Below are 22,739 nucleotides of genomic sequence, written 5' to 3'. Positions count from 1 at the left end.
GAGGCCCGACCTGTCAAGCAGAAACTCAGAAGGATCCGTCCTGATTGGGCCATTAAGATCAAGGAAGAGGTCACCAAGCAAATCGATGCAGGCTTCCTGCTGGTATCCGAATACCCGACTTGGTTGGTCAATATTGTTCCGGTACCGAAGAATGATGGCAGAATTCGGGTATGTGTAGACTTTAGAGATTTGAACAGGGCCAGTCCAAAGGATGACTTTCCCTTGCCACACATTGATGAATTGGTAGATTTCACGGCAGGACACGCCTTGCTTTCGTTTATGGATGGCTTCTCAGGCTATAATCAGATAGTAATGGCACCCGAAGACCGGGTGAAGACTGCATTCACTACCCCGTGGGGTACATATTGCTACAGAGTGATGCCATTTGGGTTGAAGAACGCTGGAGCTACTTATCAACGGGCAGCAACCACAATATTGCATGATATGATCCATAAAGAGGTCGAGGTGTACGTGGACGACATGATTGTCAAGTCCAAAGAAAGAGAGGGCCACTACACTACCTTACAAAAGTTTTTTCAAAGGATCAGAGAGTTTCGGCTGCGGTTGAATCCCCAAAAGTGTACATTCGGTGTTACAGCGGGGAAAATACTAGGGTTTCTGATTACACAAAGGGGCATCGAGGTCGACCCTTCCAAAATCAAGGCCATCTTGGAAATGCCACCACCAATGACTGAAAAGGAGGTGCGAGGCTTTCTAGGTAAAGTGCAATTCATAAGACGGTTTATCTCAAAATTAACCTTGACTTGTGAACCACTTTTTGGTCTCCTGAAAAAAGGAAAAAAGTTCCAATGGGACGGCCGATGTCAAGCAGCTTTTGAACAGATCAAAGAATATTTACAGAACCCGCCCGTGTTGTCACCACCAGAGCCGGGGAGACCGTTGATATTGTACCTTTCAGTAACTGAGACTACCATGGGCTGCATGCTCGCACAAGAGTCAGAAGACAAAGTGGAAAGGGCCATCTACTATCTGAGCAAGAAGATGCTGGCTTACGAGACCCGCTACACTCCACTGGAGAAGGCTTGTTTGGCCTTGGTATGGGCTACCAGGAAGCTGCGGCACTACTTGTTAGCTCACTCTGTAATGTTGGTTTCACGCTTGGATCCCATCAAATATCTTTTCGAGAAACCGGCACTTACGAGTAGGCTAGCTCGTTGGCTGCTGTTGCTCTCTGAATTTGATCTGAAGTATGTAACACGCAAGTCAGTAAAAGGAAGAGCAGTAGCGGAGTTCCTTGCCGACCACCCGGTTGAAGGGGATGAAGCGGTTGAGTACCTATTCCCAGATGAAGCCATTCTGCACATCGAAGATGAAACTTGGACGATGTACTTCGACGGAGCGTCAAACCAGTACGGGTATGGGATAGGAGTGTTGCTGATAGCGCCGGACGATTCCCGTATCCCTTTAGCATTCAAGCTCCGGTTCAAAGTCTCGAATAATGAAGCAGAATATGAGGCATGTATTGCTGGCCTAGAAGCAGCCCTAGAACTAGGGGCAAGACGGCTGGACGTCATTGGGGACTCGAACCTTGTTGTATCCCAAGCAAAAGGAGACTGGAAAGTCAAAGAGGAAAGGATGATAATTTACCACCAAACCTTGGATTTGTTAATTCCTCGGTTTGAGAAGCTAAATTTCACCCACCTAGTAAGAGAGAACAACAGGTTCGCAGATTCACTAGCAACTCTATCTTCCATGATAGACATCCCGTCCGGGGTCCGGATGCGTCCAGTCATTATTGACCAGAAGTTTTTGCCGGCGTACGAATTGATCGTTACCATAGATGAAGCTCAGGACGACAACCCCTGGTATTACGACATTTGGAACTTCTTGGAAAAGGAGGCGTATCCGCCAGGGGCAAATGCCAAGGATAGAAGGGCAATCAGAAGAATAGTTGTTCAGTTCATCATCTGCGGGGGTAAACTGCATAAGAGAGGTCATCTGGGAATGCATAAGCTCTGTGTAGAAGCTGAAGAATCGAAGCGCCTGATGGAGGCCATCCATGGAGGGGAGTGCGGTGCATACATGAATGGAGTAATGTTGGCCAGAAAGATCCTCAAACAGGGCTACTACTGGTCTACCATGGAAGAGGATTGTATCGGTTTTGTTCGGCGATGCCACAAATGCCAGATCCATGCAAACCGTGTGAACATCCCACCGTCAAAGCTGTACAACATGACGTCCCCATGGCCATTTTCAGTTTGGGGAATTGATGTGATCGGAGCTGTTACCCCGAAGGGATCAAATGGGCATGAGTTTATCCTGGTAGCGATAGATTATTTCACGAAGTGGGTCGAGGCCCAATCATACGCGGTGTTGAAGGCGTCGCACGTCACAAAGTTCATCAGAAACAACATCATCTGTCGCTACGGGGTGCCAAACGAGATTATTATCTGTCGCTACGGGGTGCCAAACGAGATTATTTCAGATAACGGTTCCCACTTCAAGAAGGAAGTGATTGACTTGTTGGAGAAATATAACGTGGCTTTTCATAAGTCATCCACATACCGGCCACAAACCAACGGAGCAGTTGAGGCCGCCAACAAGAACATCAAGCATATACTGCGGAAGATAGTGGAAACCTACCGGGATTGGCCAGATAAGTTGCCGTTTGCTCTGTGGGGCTACAGGACTTCAATTAGAACTTCTACCGGAGCGACTCCGTATTCATTAGTTTATGGAATGGAGGTCGTTCTACCTATCGAAATTGAGGTTCCGTCCTTACGGGTATTGGCTGAGTGTCAAATAGCCGAAGCAGATTGGCAGCAGAGCAGGTTTGAGGAACTCATGCTCTTTGACGAGAGAAGACTAAAAGCACTGTACCACGTTCAAAGTTATCAGCGCAGAATTGCCCGAGCTTTCAACAAGAAGGTTAAGTCCAGAAATCTAAAGGAAGGGGATTTGGTGCTCAAGGATAACCGGGCTCCCATCCACGACCCAAGGGGCAAGTTCAGACACAATTGGACCGGTCCCTACATCATCAAAGCTATCTGGTCAGGCGGAGTTGTGGTTCTGATGGACCTAGATGGCCTGGAATTTTCCCAACCGATCAACATGGACAAGTTGAAGAAATATTGCCCTTGAGAGGCTCGCTAGGCCGAAAACCCGAAAGGGCAACCTAGGCAAAAGTTAGAGCACAAAAAAATTGGAAAATATAAAAACTGAGCTCGCAAGGCTGAAAACCCGCAAAGGGCGGCTTTGGCAAAAGTTAGAGCGCAAAAGGAGAGTGAAAATACCCGAGTGAACCTAAGCCTGAACTACGTAAGGCTTGATTCCCATCTTTGGGATACGTAGGCAACTTCATCCTGAAGTTCAGCCATAACACTTCCCTGATCAACTTTGTCCATTTGATCATCTCGGTCATCTTTTTCTATCAGCATCCATTGGAACCTCCAGCGCAGTGCTCTTCAGACTAGGGGCAACTTTCCGTCGCAGTGCAGTGCTGCGGTACTCTTCAGACTAGGGGCAACTTTCCAGTTGCAGGGATCTGGGGTTGTGCATCTCAGTGACAGATCTCAGGCGTGTCTAGTTCTGATCCACATCGAAAATGATTTTGAGAAGTTTTAATAAAAGCTGACTTTGTTCAAATAATCTTTTTACAACTTTGACCATTTTTGGACCAAAGCGGAAAATTTTCAGTACCACAACCTTCAATTTCATTGATTTCAAAACAGAGTTCTCCTGCTCTTGCATACAATCGAAGTTGCTTTTTATTACATTCATAAAGAAAACTTGAAAGTACTAATAAAGCAATAAATCTGGGGCATAGTCAAGTCAGGTGCTCCTGCGCCCCCTCCCAGAGCTGGTCGAAGCCTCTGATGCCAAGCTGGGCCCAATCTGTGCCTCTTCATTGAGCCAATCCACGCACTCGTCAGACAAGGTGCAACTGAAAGTAAGGGCGGGGGCCAGGAGTTCTCTCATCCTCCACGCGGTGGCCTGCCAAGCAAGCTGTGCGCCTCGGGCTGGGAATGCAGCATGATACTCTATCCCCTCTGGCGGGCAAGTCTGATCATGGCCAAATTGACGTCGAATCCGGAATGGGAAGTAGAATACACAGTGAGTGAGACCAACCAATTGAATCCCAGTCTGCCGGGGCATATTGTAACTCATTGCCGGAAGGCTCAGCCAAGGACACCGCCAAGCAATACGGTCTGCGAACAAGCGGCACATCCAAGCGAACCACCATCCCTCATCCAAGGCATTGACTAGACGGTGCCGGAAGAAGTAGCCGCGAGCTGAATATGCTAGGCAAGAGTCCACAACCTGCAGTTTGTCCATCAACCATACCTGGGGGAGGGATGAAAAATGAGAGAGCAAAGAATAGAGAGATGTACGAGGAGAGAAAAGTGAGAATAGGGCTTTGTGAGAAAAGACCGAGCTTGAGGACCGAGTGATGTGAGCAAATACATATACGAGATTGGGTGGGAAACATTACCTGTAGTAGTAGTGGACTCCCTGCTAACCTGGTCGTCTCACGATGATAAAAGGCGTCTAAGCCCATCAACGTCTCAGCCAAAGTCATGGCGATACAGCTCTTGCCCTCCTTCAAGCCTTGGGCAACCTCAATCAGCCGGACACTAGACCCTCCAGAGCCTGAGACGAATAGAAAATGAGATAGCATGCACAAACAGAGGGCATGTCGCCAGAAGCCTTGCCAGTGATGGTTGTTGCGATCACCAGCATCAGAAAACCGATCGGTCAAACTCGGAATGTCCAGCATCCTGTCACAAATCAGAGACCGAGCGTCACGCATGCTGAGTCCACACATTCGGCCTAAGGATTGGGCATGGCCAAAATTAAGTTGGGGTAGGAGCTCCTCGTCGCGCTCGGACTCCATTAAGGCTCGAAAATCTTCAAAGGTAGGACATATCTCTTGCCCAGCGAAGCTGAAGACATGCGTCACCGGATTCCAAAACCTTGCCACGGTGTGGAGAAACGGGAGGTGCAGCGGGGTACGACCCAGAGTGAATAGTGCATTTATGCCGAAACCCCGGAAATTCAACTTTTCCGAGCCATCCAAGCTAGCAATCCAAGCTGTGAGATTTTGGGCAAGAAACTCTTCCATCAGAGCAAATCAGTGTGGAATTGAGAAAAACTACGAAGTTGGGGTCTTTTGTAGGAGATAAGGTTGGGTGGAGGACAGGTGTCAACATCTTGGTGATTCCCCTCATTAATAGCCGGCCGGCCAAATATTATGCCGACCGGCCATTAACTGTTGCCGACCGAACGAATTTCTGGCCGATGGCCATTCCTTGTGGCCGATGGCCTCTACCCCTGGCCGATGGGCTTCCTCCTGGTTCCCTGAGCTGTTTATTCTAGGGATTGGGGAACTCCACCACCTCCGATCCCTCCCCCGGTGATCGATTCTTGCGAAGTCACGCCTGTCTGCTTGTCGGGTTATTGTACATGTGCTTATCGAGTTGTATTTCACTCTCTTTGAGTTTTTGATTTGTTTATCGAGTTGTACTCACACTTGTTTGGTCATATCATGCCTTTGTACATTTGCTTATCGAGTTGTAAGTCGGTTCACTACCTGATTATTACGATGCAAATACTCCGTGTTCAGAATAAGTTCAAATTCGTTCACATTGTGGTGTGATACCTTGCGATGCGATGCATAGAAAGTTTACAAATACAACATCTTTTGAACAAAATGGTTGTTTCATTCCCGTCGCGTGCTTTTCAAAATGTGTAATTTTGAGAAAGAATAAAACCTGCCCAAGGCAGTGCAATGTGCTTAAACTACCAGTAAAAAGGAAAGTAAAACATAGAATGACAGGGTAGCCAAGTGTCGGAATGGATACCAGCAAAACTCCCATTGCGGTCAACACACCTTCTATGCCTTTGCTCGGGTCAACGGCATGGTTTGGCACCTTCATTACTTGAGACCCTGCGGGGAAGCACACTTTTGAAACATGGACCTTCGAGTCGACCTCAGGCCACAACTTCTGCCAATGATGCTCGATACGTACGAAGAACGTTCCTTCCCGTATCCTTTTCATGTCTTGAGGATTCCCACAAATCGCTTCAATTACGCTGTGTTACAGTGTTTTACATCCCTGCATTATGAATGATATGTTCTCACTCACATATGTTCAAGTTTCTGTTAAATACATTACCTGCGTAGACCGCATGTTTGTAATCACTTTCTTTGCTTGCGTAGACCGCATGTTAATTACATTACCTGCGTAGACCGCATGTTTATAATCAATTTCATTACTTGCGTAGACCGCATGTTAAATACACTACCTGCGTAGACCGCATGTTTGTAATCAATTTCATTACTTGCGTAGACCGCATGTTAATTACATTACTTGCGTAGACCGCATGTTTTGCTTGTGTAGACCGTATGATTGTTCAATTTCATTACCTGCGTAGACCGCATGTTTTGCTTGCGCTGACCGCATGATTGTTCAAATTTCATTACTTGCGTAGACCGCATGTTTTGCTTGCGTAGACCGCATGTTTTGTTTGCGTAGACCGCATGATTGTTCAAATTTCATTACCTGCGTAGACCGCATGTTTTGCTTGCGTAGACGGCATGATTGTTCAATTTCTTTACTTGCGTAGACCGCATGTTTTGCTTGCGTAGACCGCATAATTGTTCAATTTCATTACTTGCGTAGACCGCATGTATTGTTTGCGTAGACCGCATAATTGTTCAAATCCATTACCCGCGTAGACCGCATGTATTGCTCGCGTAGACCGCATAATTGTTCAATTTCATTACCTGTGTAGACCGCATGTTTTGCTTGCGTAGACCGCATAATTGTTCAATTCCATTACCTGCGTAGACCGCATGTATTGCTTGCGTAGACCGCATGCTTGTGATCAAATTCATTGCATGCGTAGACCGCACGCTCCACTTACATATCTGTACCTTCACAGCATTGTTATGCTCCCCATTTGCTTTGCGTTGTCACGCATTTCGAGTACACTATTATGCATGTTGTTAACGACATTGTACCTGTTAAGTTTGTTTTCTTTGCAGGCACGATATTGTATGTACGGTTCATTTGAGGCTGGTGCAACCAGACGAGCCGCACAGGTATTGTATCCTCCGAGTGAGACGTATTGAGAATTACATAATTCTCTTACATCCCTTCTGCATTGTAGTGTAGTTCGGTGTATGCTAGCTTAAAATTGTCGCATGTGTGCTTCGTTACAGCGTTCTTTGCATGATCATAAGTTATGTTTGGCCTTGTGCATTGTCTAAGTCTTCGGCCTTGTCAAAAATGGGTCATCTCTGGGCTTTGACATTCACTCCCGTCATTGTTATGACTTTCGAGTTCTGTCAAAGAGGGGCAACTGTAGACACCCCATTTTTGACCATCCTTAAGACTTGGACGTCACCGTTTAAACACCCGGTGATCATCCTTGTTTGTGTTCGTTTGGAGTTCCCGGAGGTCTCGACTACGCGCCTTGCCTCAGGATCTCCGAACTCGACCGTTTAGTGTCTGGTTTTGCACCAAACACTTGTGTTTTGCCTTCGAGGGGGAGGGAATGCCTTATGAGGCATCCCCACACATCACCGGCCATGGCCACAGGCCACCGGCTGTGTTTTGTTGCCGTCGGCAATCTATTTTGCCGGTCGGCACTAAATTTTGTCAAAATGACAATTTTGAGTAGCCGACTACTGTTCATCTACTTTATGTAGATATTTTGTGCCAGCTGTGATAGCTGGCACCAACTCTGCTTCCCTCCATACACGTGTATGGAGGGATTTCCCTCTAAGCAAGCTTGTTGTGTAAGCTTTGCAAGAGGGACTTCTATAAGAGGAGAGCTCTTCTCTTTGTTCTAGGTTAGAGACTTTGAAGGCAAAACCAGAGCTTACACATATAGATACACCCTCTCTCTATATTTCCCTCTCTCTCCTCCCTTGTGTGTGTTTCTTGGCCTAAAAGTGTGATTTTACCTTACTTTTGCACTAATACACACACTATTACACCTTGCTCCGAGATTGAGGGACTTTGAGCGTTGATTCTTGAGTTTTTGGGCTGTTTTTTATCAAAAGAGGAGGGCTGCATTGGCTGTTCTTGAGGTGTGCTTCAAGGGTGAGCATTTTACTTTAGTTTTCCCAAACTTGCACTAGTCTTTTACCTATCTTGCTTGCTGATTTAGTTTTTGTGCATAACATAAAAAAGGCTTATATTTTCATGCTTAAGAACTTTCATTAAGGGTCCTTTGTGGTTTGAGTTCAAACTCACCCTCTTAGGCCTTATTTGGCCTTTTTGTTGCCTCTTTGTTAAGGCCTTGTTTGCTTAAGTGTTTTGGTCTTCTCACCACTGAAAACCAGTGGATTTTCAGTGGTGAGGAGGGTGGTTTGAAGTCTTGCATAGGGGAGGGACACCCCTCTCCCTTCATTGTCTTATTTCCTTGCATTTTGGCTTAAAGGGTGACATGCATGCTTGATTGGTTTTAGCCCTTTTTCAGAGGTTTTTGGGTGTTTTTAGGTCATATGTAATCTCTGTTTTTGGTCGGATTTGTGCCCTTTTGCATGCTTAACTTACTTGCTTTACATTCCCCTATTTGGCCTAGAAATGCATCTTGTGTTTAGGCCATGATTCTTGCATGTGTTGGCTTAGTTCCATGAAGGTGTTAGCATTATTCTACCATGCTTAAGGTCTGTTGGCCATTTGTTTCAGTCATGCTTGCCTTGTTTGGTGTCACCTCTTTGTGTTTTGGCTTGTAAGCTTTGAGCATATTAACCTCTAGCATGCGTAGCTTTGACCATCCTCATGATTTGGCATCATTTAGGACCACATTTCAGTCCATAAATCTTGTTTATATGTGTGCATGTGTGACCTCTTTCATGCCTTGAGGGTGTGCCCTCTTATGCCTAGAAATGAGCTTCGGTGCATACATCTCTTTGGGGTCATTTTAACTGCCATATTAATGGGTTTTGGAGTCCATTTTTGCATGTTAAATTTCTGTTTTGGTTTGTCCAATTCATGCCATGAGTGGTCATGTTGGTGGGAGTGAAGTGCCCCCTTTTTGTGCCTTAACCTTAGGACCATTGGCTTGCTTGTTGGCATGAGTATTTGTCCACCCTTTTAGGCACTTCCGGCCACTGTTTTGGGGTGGATCAAGGTCTGCCCCCTTTATGGTTTAAGGCCCCTTTGCATGCTTGTCTCATGTCCATTGCATGATTGCTTCATCAAGTGGTGTAATATGTTGATCCTATTGCTTAGGTTGTCCATGTTTACATTGCATTTGCATCTTGCATGCCTAGCATTGCATACATGCCATATTAGTTGCATGACACTTGGCATGCCTTGCATTTCAATCACATGTTGTATCTTTGAGTCATGTTTGCATAACATGCATTGCATTACTTGGTTTGGGGTGTCAAACCAAGTGTGAGGGTCAAGGAGCATTCATACTATAAGTGATGTAATGCGCCTTGACTCTCGGTCACCGGGGCCCTTGACTTCGGTATGATAGGGTCTTGGTCCTCATTTGTGTGATTACATGCATTTTTACATCAAGCGGCAAACTTGATCTCTTGGGCTATCATGCACCATTGATGGCTCGAGGATCGAGGGCCATGCTTCCCTGAGTTCAAAGCATGATGGGAAACATGACCGTGCTCACATGTGCCTGAAATCCCATGCCATGTACTGTCTGTCTTCTGTTGCTGTCAAAACTGGCATCTGTAGGAATCTTCTGCCGACCGGCAGAATTCAATGCCGACCGGCATTGTGTGAATGGCCGATAACTCCAACAACAGCCAATGGAAATTATGTTTGGCCGGTGGGAATTTCCTCCAGCCGGTGGTATTCTGCAGCATGCAGGGAACCTGTCCTAGGATTTTGGCAATTTTCAGAGAGAGAGGGCAGTATAAACAGAGGCGGCAGTGGTATGGTACGGGCTTTCCGGGCGAGCCAAATTTCGAGCATGCATCATTCGCGCATCCCGAGGCGGAGGCTGTGGCCACCTTTCTCCTTTTTTTTTGCATTCTTTCTATTAATTAATTAGAAATTCTGTAATAATTAATGTATTTGTTATCCGGACTATAATATTTATTTGTACCCTCTGAGTGAGGGCAATTGTGTAATAAATGTGCGTGAGTGGGTGTATGTCTTCCAACCCCACGTCTTTCTTCCCTTTTATTTACCCGCTTTTGATGGTAGATTAGGGCATCTTTAAAATTAGCATACCTTATGCAATGTATGCGTGCATTCATACATTTGCCTTGCATGCACCAGGCTCGGCACATCATTCTAACTGCATTTGTACTTCAATTTCAAATTGAATACGTGATAGTTGTAGCATTTCACATGCTATGCTTAGGTTAGCCGAGCCTATCTAATTGCATCCTGTATGTGCTGCATTAGTCAATTTAACATGAACTAGGATCACGCATGTTTGCTAACCAGTTTATTGTTTTGGCTTGGAGTACGATGTAAGTGTTTTATGCTTTAGCATCTCGCATGCGTGTGAATGTCAACATGACAGTATGCTTACCATGTGGCTAGATGCTTATATGATAAACTGTTTGAATGCCTGCGGATGAAGGTTAGATTGTTTGAGTTGGAAAAACTCGTTGAAATCCGTATTTTAGCCTACTTGCGAGTAGCAAATTCCAAAACATTTTCCAAAACAAGCGGATATGCAATGTTTCTTTCCAAATTAGGCAATCTAGTCTATACTTATTTGCTGTGTGCATAACATAGTAATTCTAGGCTAACAAATGGAATAAGAACACATAATGTTTTCAAAAACGGATATCATGGTTAGTAGAGGCCGATCTTCGGATCGGGCGAGAGAGGGTGCTCATAGCTGACCTTCCCCAATCGTACCCTAGCTCCCGAGCCGAGACAACTCCGGTGATGACGGACATGTGGCCTTCGGCACCAAGTCAGGGTTTCCTAAATTCCCCCATTTTAAAATATTTAGGTGGCGACTTTATATCTGGCAAAGCAGTCCATGTTTGGCACTTCTTTTCAAAAAAATCCGTTTCTCAAAACGATTTGCCAGATTTGGACTCTTTGGTTCAAGATTAAGAACCGTGACAAACAAAATCGAGTTCGAACTGTAGCGGGGTCCCTCGGGGACGTCTACAATGCCGTAAAAAATTATAGACGTTAAATATTTATAAATTTCAAATTTTTATTTATAATCTAGATGTTTTTTAATACAAAAATAATTTATAAACTTACACTTAAGTCTTTTTTTCTAAAATTTTCTACTCCAAATTTTTTTTATTTATTAATATTGTTAAAATTACACAATTTTTTTGCATCCCAGGTTTTTTTTTCGAGCAAATTTGTAGCAATCTATTAGCTCACACATTTATTCTCTCTCTCTCGCTCTCTCTTTCTTCTCCTTCTCTCTCCTTTCTCTCCAGCGACAACCAGCACCACCAGCGACCAGCCCCAGCCACCAGCAACCACCACCAGCCACTGCCCCTCCGATGATGTTAGTTACACGAGCACCAATCGATTGATTCCGAGCTTGGCATTTGATTCTAATTCCGAGCCTTGGATTAATTCGGTGAGAGCCTTGGATTAATTTGGTGAGAGCCTAGGATTGCATCCTTTATTCGATTAATTCAGTTTCTCCTCTCTCACCTCTCTTTGATTTTGATTTGATTTCTAGAGTTTTGATTTTGATTTCTAGGGTTTTGATTTTTGATTTTGATTTTGATTTTGATTTGATTTCTATTCAATTAACCTAAATTTTTCTCCCTTGCAGTTTTATTTCAACTTTATGATCTCAAGCAGCAAGGATTCATAGAGAGACAGGAGCTTATGAACAAAAGTTGACCTCTGCTTTCTGAAGCAACACTGTAAGAGCTCTGTTTATTTGTACATCTTACCAAAGTGGCTGGCTTGATTTCAACATCTCAGGCTCTACACATCTGTATCATTGGATTAAAAATTTTAAAAGTCAGTAAGACAAACTAATTTAAAATTTTCAAAAACAGTTTTCTTTTTAGTCATCACATATAACTCGTTTCCAAAATCTAAGAGTTCAACACTTCACAAGGAAGACCTCTTATTTAGTCCTTGTATTCATTCACAATGATTGGTTCCAAATGTTTGCTTTCCTTCTGGTTTTATTTAAAATTCAAAGGGTCATATAACCAGGACACCTTTGAAGATCGTCTTATTCGTAAGTGTTGTAAAGTCTATTGCAAGCTTTATATGTTTGAATACGTTGTGCAAGTACACAGACTTATTCCTTTATTTTATTAGTTGCTTTCCTTGTGGTGTATCATTGGTTTTCTTTTCTCTGATGGCAAAATCAATGGGTTTTGAACTATGATTTATTTATCCAAAACAATAAATATATGAAAGGTTTTGGAGTGTAATTGTTTTACTTTATGTAGTAATTTCAGTTTTCATTCTTGGTGTGTGTGAAATCGCTTTGCAATGACTAGTTGCCATATCATCTTCATCATCTTTTATTCCTTTTTAAGATGCAATATAGATTTATTTATCTTTTTACAGTCAGTAAACTCTACTTGTTTCTGCTCTTAGTTGAATATGGGGTTTGGCTTATGAGGAACAAAAACCACTCCTCTAGCAAAGATCTTTTTTATCATGCTTCTCTGATTCCACCTTACCTTTCTCTGTTTCCAAAGTCCATTCATTTATGTGAAATGAAAAAGAAAGTAATCTGAGTCTAGACACACTCATAGTAGGAAGAACTGATGGAATAAGAGAACACAAATACCCTGAATGTGGCATTCAACTTTGCTTAGTTATTACTTTTTAGTTTTTACTATATTGACTAGGTTAACAGAAGATATATCATCGTGTAATATTCTTGTATCCTCTTATCTTCTTCTTAGCCTGAATTTTAGAATAAGAACCCATATCATGTGGCATACCCCAATTTTTCTGATGTTTTGTCACTTAATGGTATAGCTGTAACACACCAAAGCTGTCAATATTTTGGATTTAACTTGTAAGACTTGGCAACAACTGCACAGATTGTTGTTCTACTTTTAACATCTTGAACTTATTAAAGTGATATACATCATGTGCTATTTTTTTTTTTAATAATTTGTTGTTCAGATTACATTTTATTTAATTTTAAAATCTTAAAATTAAAACCGAGCAACCTTTCAATAATCTTTTTGAAGTAAGTGCTCGTTTGACAATGACTTTTTTAGTTGATTTTTTTGACTTTTTTTTACTATTTTAACTTAAAACTTTTTTAGTCGTTTAGTATTCTTGTTTGGCTTTTTTGACTTTTTAGCTTTGGAATGACAAAAAAAATTTTTGTTTTTTTTTTATTTTTGACTCTTTTTTTTTTTTGTCACAGATGTTCTCTTGTGTATTCTATTCTGTGTACTGAATTACATGAAATTTTACCCAACCCCCTATATGGAATGTATGAAATTTTCTACTTAAATTGAAATTTGCAACAAAGACAAATGGAAAAGAGTTGATAAAATATGCCTAGAACAGAGTTTTGCCCCTTAGACTTGTTATGGGATTTTTGTATAGAATGTCAAAACAAAAATGAATCTATTTCTACCATTATTATGATATTACATATTCTAGTATGCTTGAATACCAAAAAAATAACAGGATTTGGTATTTTATCTTTTAACTGAGATGAAGATATAAAAATCTTCTCCTGCTGTCATTTTGTTTAAATGTTAAGTGATTATTCAGTTATCCACACAGACTTGGGTGAATAGCAGGTGCTTGAATTTGACATTCTACCTCTATATTCTCTACTGAGACAATGTTGAGATGTAGTTTACAGTGAAGCTGCTGCATATTATGTGTTCAGTCAATTTCAATCCCACAATATCCACTGAATTAGCAATCTTATTAGGTTTTATAGTCTATGCAGTTCATTAATGGATGATTATGCCTGGTTGATATGGTGTTAACTTTATCCTTAAATTTTGAGGCTGTTTGTTTGTTTTGTGGAATTTTGCTAGAATAACCTAATTAAAAATGGTAATGTATTGCTTTGGTTCCATGGCATAAAGTGAACTTGATTTGAGGAGTTTGTGAGATCAAATATCAAATCCTTCTCTGTTGATTGTTGTTGCTAGTGAATTTCTCTCCCCCTATACTGATGTAATTGCTATTTAAATGCAAATAATATAATCTGGGTTGGATGGAAGTCAGCATTGTGATTTGATGAATGCTTAGGAAAGAATAACCACTTGGTATGCAAACTATTACTGCAAGGGCTTTGTGTCCACCATGTTTGTAGTTCTTGAGGGCATAGTAGAAAGTCTAGTACATGTGTATTTGAGGGATAATGATACATCTAGTTGGGAAGTTGTACTTAAAGCACCTTCAAGAGGCTTTCGTGATTTGGATATGTATGATGAAGATGCCTATGTGCCATCTGCACCTTTATATGCATCTAGACTTGGTGCAAATACTAATGATGAAGATGAACACTACGTGAGGATGGATTGTGAGGGTGTGGAAGTGTTGCATGATTAATGAGAAGTAGGAACATTTGATTTTCATATAACTGAATGCTTATTGGGCTTGACTAGTTCTCCTTTACTTGTCGTTCTTTTTATTTTTTCCTTTTTATATAATTTCACTAGCTATTTTCTTTGAAGTTAATATGAGTGGATATACTTGTAAGGTGAATATTGTGCTGTCTTTGAAATCAATATTATCAAGAATTTATTGTTTGGCTTATAAAGAATTATTGTTTGGCTTGTAAAGTTGTATGTATTGATGTTTGATTTGAAATTTGTGGTTTTTAAAATTTTATATTGGCCATACCGTTTGTGACGTATGGATGGATTGTCTTGTGCTTATCATTAGGAAATGTGTCTCTTATAATTTCTCGTAATGTTTTAATTTTTAATGTCTAATAAGCTTTCAGTATGCTATTTAGGGAAATGAGAATGAGACGCATGAGTATATAATTAGATCTTGTATTTTTGATAAATGAAATAGTATTACCATGAGCTGATGCATTTATATTCTTAGGTTGAACCATCTGCCCAAGGGAAAAAATTCCCATTTTTGGTTCACAAACATTGTGTTTAGATTTTGTATTTAGCTTTTGTTCACAAACAGAAATCAATGTTCAGAGGTGGCTGATATTGATATTTGTTTTTCTCTGCAACGACTCAGGTTTATTGTTGTTGATCTAATCGTGGGAGTGTACGAGGGCTAGGATTTGGGGCATTACCATCTAAGGTTGATGCACAAGTACACCAAAATGAGCACGTGAGAAAACTTGAAAGCAAGTTGCTGGACTTAGAACAACAACTCGATGAGATAAGAGCCATGCTTATCAAAGAAAGAAGGCAAAATGATGTAAGAGGAAAAGCTAAACATGATAATATAATGTCATGGCACATAATTTGTTTGTCTTTAATTTGCTATTTTATATTTAAATCACTTGCATGTTTATCTTTGATTGTAGGGTACCAATCCCTCCCAAAGAAGCTCCAATCTACTCCAATCTACTCCTCATGACAACCTTCCAACTTCAGTGAGTGAAAATAGTATTTTCAAAACATTTTTATCTACTTTTCATGTCTTTAATTGCTGGAATTATGTGGTAGCTATATGCTTAATGAAGCATTTTTATGGTTTTTTAGGTGAATGAAGTTGGTTATGTTACTGAAAGCATTGAAGCTATGAAATTATCTAAATGTGGTGGTTCTTCAATTGTAAACCTTCCAACTGGTTTAGATATGGTAAGTTATGTTGTTTTTAGAAGTGCCTTTTTTTTCTTTCTTCAAAGTCCATTTTGCAGTTTACTACTGGTCTTGTAGTAATGAAATTATAAACTGCATTGTTGATTTGCTGGAGATTGAGCTTCAAGCCAAATAAGCACTGCTGCATATTCTCCACTCATTAGAATAACCAAGTTTTGTGGTCTGGCAGATTTACTAATTTCAAAGCATGACAACTTTTCGTTTTTTCTTCTTTTTTTTTGGTCAACATAAAGCATGTCAACTTGATATGGCGTTTTCATTGGATTTAGCTCACTGTTTCTCTCATGGTACAAAAAATAATTGTCAATTGAAATAATTCTTGGTTGATAGAGTTCTTTTAGGGTTTTGTTGATATTTGTGGGGTTTACTATTGGAACTAGCATATAAGCAGAATCTGTAGTCGGAATTTCATCAAGGTAAATGTCAGGAGTACCGGTAGAGAAAAACAAAGTATTATAATAGTTTCATGTAAATATGAGGTGTTTGATTCTCAAAACACTTAAAAGAAATGAAAGGTGATGTGTTGAATACAATCCAAAGATATACTCGGTCCTCTATTTCTTGCAGCTGCTCCCAGTACCACCACAAGCTAACGGTCTCATAGAGTGCATTAGATACCTATTATGTGCCAAAGGAGTGCATTAGATACCTGTATTAAAATAATTCTACAATAGTGCGAACACTGTAGTTGAAATAAAAATTAAAAAAAAAAGGGTCATGTGAACACTGGATGGTACCTTTTCCACGACGTGGGGTTGTTCTTGGGGTCTACATCACATGGTGTGAACACTGGATGGTACCCTTAGCATTGCATTTGCTTTGCCAAGAAGGATCGATGTGTGTGGGTGGGGTGCGGTGGGGTGGGGTCCAAAGCCTTGCATCAAGCCCATCCCACTCACTCTTTACAACACCTGAACTGTGGTGATTAAACCACCCCTATCCCTCATTTTGTTGTCATGTTGAACAAAAGAGATTTTGTATCTCTCAATTTTATATTTAAGTAATTCTACGTTTAAAAGAAATGAACTAATTTAAATTCTCACAAAGAAAATAAATTAATCAATTTTTTAGTTGTCATCCTTATAGTGCAACACATGTACTTATCTAATTTGTTAATGAGCCAATCCTAAAGTGATCCAATTCATATTTTTTCGGACATTCAAATGTGTCTTAATTATTCCTTGGATGGTAATGTTTATGTGGTGGTTGAATAGCCTTTGTCTGGCCTAAGATCCTTTTTTTGAGCCTTGTCATATTTTTAGGGCTATAATGTGGTCCAACAGTAACAGTTTAGCTCTAAGCCAACACCTGATGATAGTGATTTTCCGCCCACTTTTTGTTTCTTGGCAAAATTTACCTTCCGCTTGGATTGTGGGGTTAGAAGAAAAAGAAAAAGAAATGATTGTAAAAGAAAAGAAAAGAAATTATCGTGTTTTCTCGCTATCATGTGTGGATGAGTAAAAGAGCAAAATGTGATATAGGGATATGGGTGATGTTTCTTTTCTTTTAGTGCATTTTAATGAACAATCTCGGTATTCTAGAAGATACACAAGCAATCAGAGCTTGTTTCTTGCCAAATCTCACTACTTTTGGTGAGAAATGAAACTTATAAAATAAAATTAAAGTTCTCTTTCTCTTCATTTCTCACTATTTCCAACTTATTAGAGATCTACTTGAATTAGAATGTCCATTTGGTTTTACAAATTCATCAGGTTGAGTAGACTCATAAGTGTGACCACCTCAAAATATGTATTCATCAGGTTGAAATTTTCTTTTCTGACATTGATGACATATGTAAGTGAGTTCTCGTTGAAGCTTTTTGACACTTTCATTTCCTTTGTTGAACTAATACTTCGTAAATGGGATGAATGTTATGCAGTATGCTAATATACTCTTAATTTTTGTAGGATCAAAGTAATGGTGTGTCAAGCTTAGCAAATGTCAAATGTAAGTTGTTGCATTGGGAGGGGTCAAACTTGGTGGTTGAAGAAGGCCAAATTGCATCAAGGGATCCCAAGTCAAAGGTGCATCATGCAATTCTTGGACCTTTGTGTTCGAAAGTATGGGTGAACCACGTAACAATCAACGTGCCGTTGTTTCGTTCTACTCATGAGATGCATGATCTTCAAGATGCAATAGGAAATACAGTTTCATGGCCTAGTCAATTCATTCTTTTGGACGAAATATTGGACTAATTGATTTACAATTTGTAGTTATACTTTTTGGATGTTTAAAGTCGTATTTTAGAGATTAGTGAATCTTATGATTTGGATACTTTTTTTGATTTGTATGTTTGAGGTTGTTATCAGTTTGATATGATAGAAGTTGAGGATAAAAGTTAGTATGCAGGTTGTTTAGTGTATGGATATTAGATTTTTTTGCTTACTTCATAGTTGTTGCTTCTGCTTGGTTTGTAACAGGTTGCATTTTATAAGCTATTGTCTACATACGGTTAGGCAAGGTCATGTTCCTATATATATATATATATATATATATATTATATTAAAAATAACTTTCTACGGCATGCAAAATTATGCCGTGAAAAGTATAATGATTTATGGCATGTAAGAAAATGTCGTAGAAGATTATATACGGCATACAAGGCATGTCATAAATATATTAAAAATGACCTTTTACAGCATACAAAATTATGTCGTGAAAAGTGTGATGATTTATGACATGCAAGAAAATGTCATAAAATACTATATACGGCATACAAAGTATGTCATAAATATATTAAAAATAATCTTTTATGGCATGCAAAATTATGTCATGGAAAGTATGATGATTTATGACATGATAAAAATGTCGTAAAAAGTTATATACGACATACAAAGTATATCATTAATGTTTAATTTGTTACTTTTTACAACTTTACCTGCATGCCGTAAATGACGCTCAACTTTCCACGGCATGTCATATAAAAGCATTTGTGTGCATGCCGTGAAAGAGTTTTTACGGCATGCATTGCAAGCCGTAAAAAGTCAATTTTGTTGTAATGAATATCTAGCTGCAAGCACGCTGCTATAATTTCTAATGGATTAAGAAAATCTATATATTAAGAAAATATGGTACATTGCCAACATTTAGTGCCTTACTGAAAAGGAGAAGAAAGATTGGAAAGAGTTTCTGTGGGGAAGAGACACAAATCAACATTTAGTGCCTCAGTAGCCCAAAATAGTACACATAAAAATTTAGACTGCTATTCTTCAAGACTAAAGTCATGATTATTGCAACACCACTATTCGCTTACACAACGAATGAAAGTAATAGATTATGAACAAAATATGGCTTAAATGCTTACAGATCGACAACAATGAGTTCCTTTAACAGCTTCCTCAAACAGCAACAACACCACAATCTATTATTGTTCAAATATATCTATCCAAAAACATTAGCATTCTCATCACCTATAAGACCAAAAACTATATCAAAGTTTAGCAACTTAATCATTCTCAAACCAAAATAGTTTATCAAAAAATAATCATTCTAAATCACCATCCTTCACATAGTTGGGAATTTTTTTTTTTTTTTCCTCTTTAATGATTATTTGGAGATTGTGCCTCTTCCAGAACTCAAAGGTTAACTTTTATCCCATTTTGCTTTTTGTTTTTAATGATAAAAGTTGTTAAATATGTTGGAATTTGGATGGATGTATATGTTATAATCTATCACACCCCAAACTCGCCCCTAAAAGTTTGGGCATGACCTATTCAGGATTGGACACTTAACCTGATATACAAGATATATGGGGTTTGAACGGAAGCATTTACCAACATAAAGTAATATAATAAAAGAATTATATCCATTGAGCGACCACTATCATGCCAGGATCACAAACAAAACATAAGGCGGATAAACATACAGTGACGTGCATTAAAGAATTTAGCTATGTACATATATTTATATATATATATACAGACCCAGCCCTCAAGATTGGGTGTATAACAAAACATTGAAAGGTAAAGGAATTATATACACTTCAACCTTAAACAGACATTCAGGGTACAAAACCAAAAGCTTAGCAAAACCCCATAAAATAAACTGCCTTCATATAAGTGCCTGGACCCTCTGAGGTTGACAAAAGAGGAATGGATGCCATGGGTTAAGACTGACCTCCAAGTGGAGTGCCTACAGAAACAAACATAACATAAAGTGAGTCAAGCTCAGTGAATAGTAGTACGTAACAATTTAACATTTAACTTGAATTACAATGTACATGTCTAAGGGCAGAGGACATATAGTTAACTTTATTCTGTAACTATTTTCAGAATGGCTTTAAGTTCTTGAACAGAGTGGCATTAAGCCCTTGAATAGAATGGCATTAAGCCCTTTTCATGCATGTATGAACTCAAGAGGTGGCTCGCACGGATTCTAGAGGTGACTCGCCTAGCAACACTTAGTTCCGTGCAACACTTTGTTTCATACTAACAAATCATACAGAATGGCCATAGGCCCAGATGTCACAGATTGGCCATAGGCCTCACATAGGTCACAGAACGGCCATAGGCCTCATAACTTTCACAGAACGGCCATAGGCCTCAGTTCACAGAATGGCCATAGGCCTCATAACTTTCACAGAACGACCATAGGCCTCATAACTTTCACATATGTATGGACTCAAGAGGTGGCTCGTATGGATTCTAGAGGTGACTCACACTGTAGCACTTAGTTCCGTACAGCACTTTGTTCTATACCAGAAATCATTAGAGCAGACTATTCAAAGTCATATAGAGTTCCAAGGTCATATGAAAGTACACACATTCTATCCATCACTTACATGAGTTAACATAGTTAATTTAAGTTTAACAGATTAACAGAACGTAGCTGAGAATTATTAGCAAAAGGTAAGCACATTTACAGATTGAACGATTCCAGAGATACGTAGATACAGTAGTTCCATAGTGCACATACGTTCCATTTGTTCGTCATGAATCAATATAGTTAACTTCCAGATAACAGAATGTTAGTATTCATTATTAACAATAAACAAAACATATCGTTCAATAATGCTTTTAGATTTTCCCATGGTCTATCATAAGTTGACATAGTTGTCCCATAATAACGGAACAATAACGTTAACGATGAACAGAAAGTAAATGCATCATTTCATTGATAGGGGTATAACCATTCACAATTTCTTCCCGTCAACCAATTCTACAAGATTAATAGTTCATATGCATAAGTTCACATCGGTTCCTAATGAACATAAATATTGACATAATTACCCGAAGTACAGAGTATTAATAGCCAGAACTATTTACGGTAAATAAATGTACAATTGTTGTACTACTCACAGTGCTATAACGGGGCGCTTGTCCCTCCCGGGGTATGACCTACACATATGCACAACTTATACATTAGTTCTTTTTCTTTCTTAATTCATTTCCTGCTTCATTTTACTTCGAACGAATTTACACGCATCTGAAGAGCATCAAACACAAATTTCAAAAATACTAGAGGGTGAAGCACGTAAAACGGAGCAGACAAAATTTTGCAGCATGGGCCGCACGTGCGGCTGTGAGCCCCGCACGTGCGGCAAGGCTTCCCGCACGTGCGGCCATGAACCCCGCACGTGCGGCGATTCTGCACAATGTGCAGTTCGAAATTCCAGCAAAATTCCACTTTTGGTGAGTATCCTTGAGGCTCAATATAGATCCATTAATTGCTAAAATAAGGTTTAATAATCATGTAAAGGGAACTCACAAACACATATTAATCTAACTATAATTTAGATCATTAACCTTAAACTCACAATCATATTCAATTCCAAAGTATTTCCATCACCCACATAAGCACACACACCCACACTCACCCACATAAGCACACACACCCACACACACATAAATATATCACCACCTATTCACATAAATAAATTCAAGCTTAAAGATTGAAAAATTAGAATATATAACTTCTTGCTAGATAACTCAAGTTGAATCAAAATAAATAAATGATAAAATTATCATACTAACCATCCAACACACACATACAAGAATTCCATCACAACTCTACATCACTCAACATCAAGGAATTCCCATCCATTTTCAAGAGAGGAGTTAATTGAGGTAAAATCTACATACCTTGAGCTTTAAAGTTTCTATAAACCCTTTTTTTTAATTTTCCAATTTCTTCCTAGAAGGATTTTTTCCTCTTCCTCCCTAATTCTCCTTCCTAACCCTCTTGAGAAGATATTTGAGTTCCAAGATTCTAAGTCAAATGTCTAGGGAACAAATATATATATATATATATATAAAGTGAATAAGGACGGAATTTAATCAGTTTAATCATTCCAAATCAAATTTTCACAAAAATGCTTATTATGACTTAAAAATTATGTTGATCTCAATTGTCAAATCAATTCCAAACTATTAAGCCTCTAAGGCTCTCAATTTCTGATCCAAACATTTTAATTGTGACAGATATGTTTTCTTATTAAACAGTTATGGATCTATAATCATAGGGTCCACTTAATTAAACTTAATTTCTCATGAAATTTCACAATAAGCATTTAAATGCGCAGAATAAAGGGACTGCAAGTATATCAGAAAACATGTACGAGGTCGGGTTATTACATAATCTATCTGTGTACAATAAACCCAGTTTAAACCTAGATAAAGAATCAAACCTTGAAGCCTCAAGTTTGGTTGCATGAGAGAGGGAGAGAGAGAGAGAGAGAGACTGACCTCGCCTGGGAAGGTGAGAGAACAATCGAAGCATCGAACAACTCTTTCCCAACAAAACAAAATTAAAAAAATACACATACAACAGAATTAAGCAAAATCTCATAAGTTATTGGGAAAAGCGGCACCAAACATTCTAACACAAGTTTTCTAAAAAAACAAAGAAAGCTCTAAGGTTGAGAATTTGACTGGAAAAAAAAAAAAAAAAAACATTATCATTAAGAAGTCGTTATACTATTTACCCCAACCTATCAAAAACAAAATCATTATACTATTTTTTGAATCAGAACAACCATGAGCAACCATGAAACAAACTCAAAAGCATCACCAGCCAAGTGATAACCGCCATTAAGAAATCATTATATTATTTA

General features: G+C 39.4%; 1 protein-coding gene and 1 pseudogene across 2 annotated transcripts; both read left to right on the top strand.

Annotated features, from left to right (window-relative positions):
- Positions 1–22,739, top strand: part of LOC114295110 (arogenate dehydrogenase 2, chloroplastic-like) — a 41,521-nt pseudogene that overhangs the window by 14,431 nt on the left and 4,351 nt on the right.
- Positions 11,262–18,036, top strand: LOC114295108 (uncharacterized). 2 transcript variants are annotated; one of them, XM_082877148.1, is made up of 6 exons: positions 11,262–11,514; positions 11,716–11,809; positions 15,096–15,281; positions 15,391–15,459; positions 15,569–15,667; positions 17,596–18,036. In XM_082877148.1, the coding sequence occupies exons 3-6, from the start codon at positions 15,252–15,254 to the stop codon at positions 17,881–17,883; spliced, it is 486 nt and encodes a 161-aa protein (XP_082733274.1). In that variant the 5' UTR covers positions 11,262–11,514; positions 11,716–11,809; positions 15,096–15,251; the 3' UTR covers positions 17,884–18,036. The 2 variants fall into 2 exon arrangements, with proteins under 2 accessions (XP_082733274.1, XP_082733269.1); XM_082877143.1 differs by having other exon boundaries at positions 11,262–11,536.

Source organism: Camellia sinensis, chromosome 1 (assembly GCF_055761805.1).
Source record: "Camellia sinensis isolate YWXY chromosome 1, ASM5576180v1, whole genome shotgun sequence".
In the NCBI taxonomy this organism is placed as follows: Eukaryota; Viridiplantae; Streptophyta; class Magnoliopsida; order Ericales; family Theaceae; genus Camellia; species Camellia sinensis.
The sequence above is the reverse complement of the archived record's forward strand: the minus strand, read 5'-3'. Positions and strand labels throughout refer to the sequence as shown.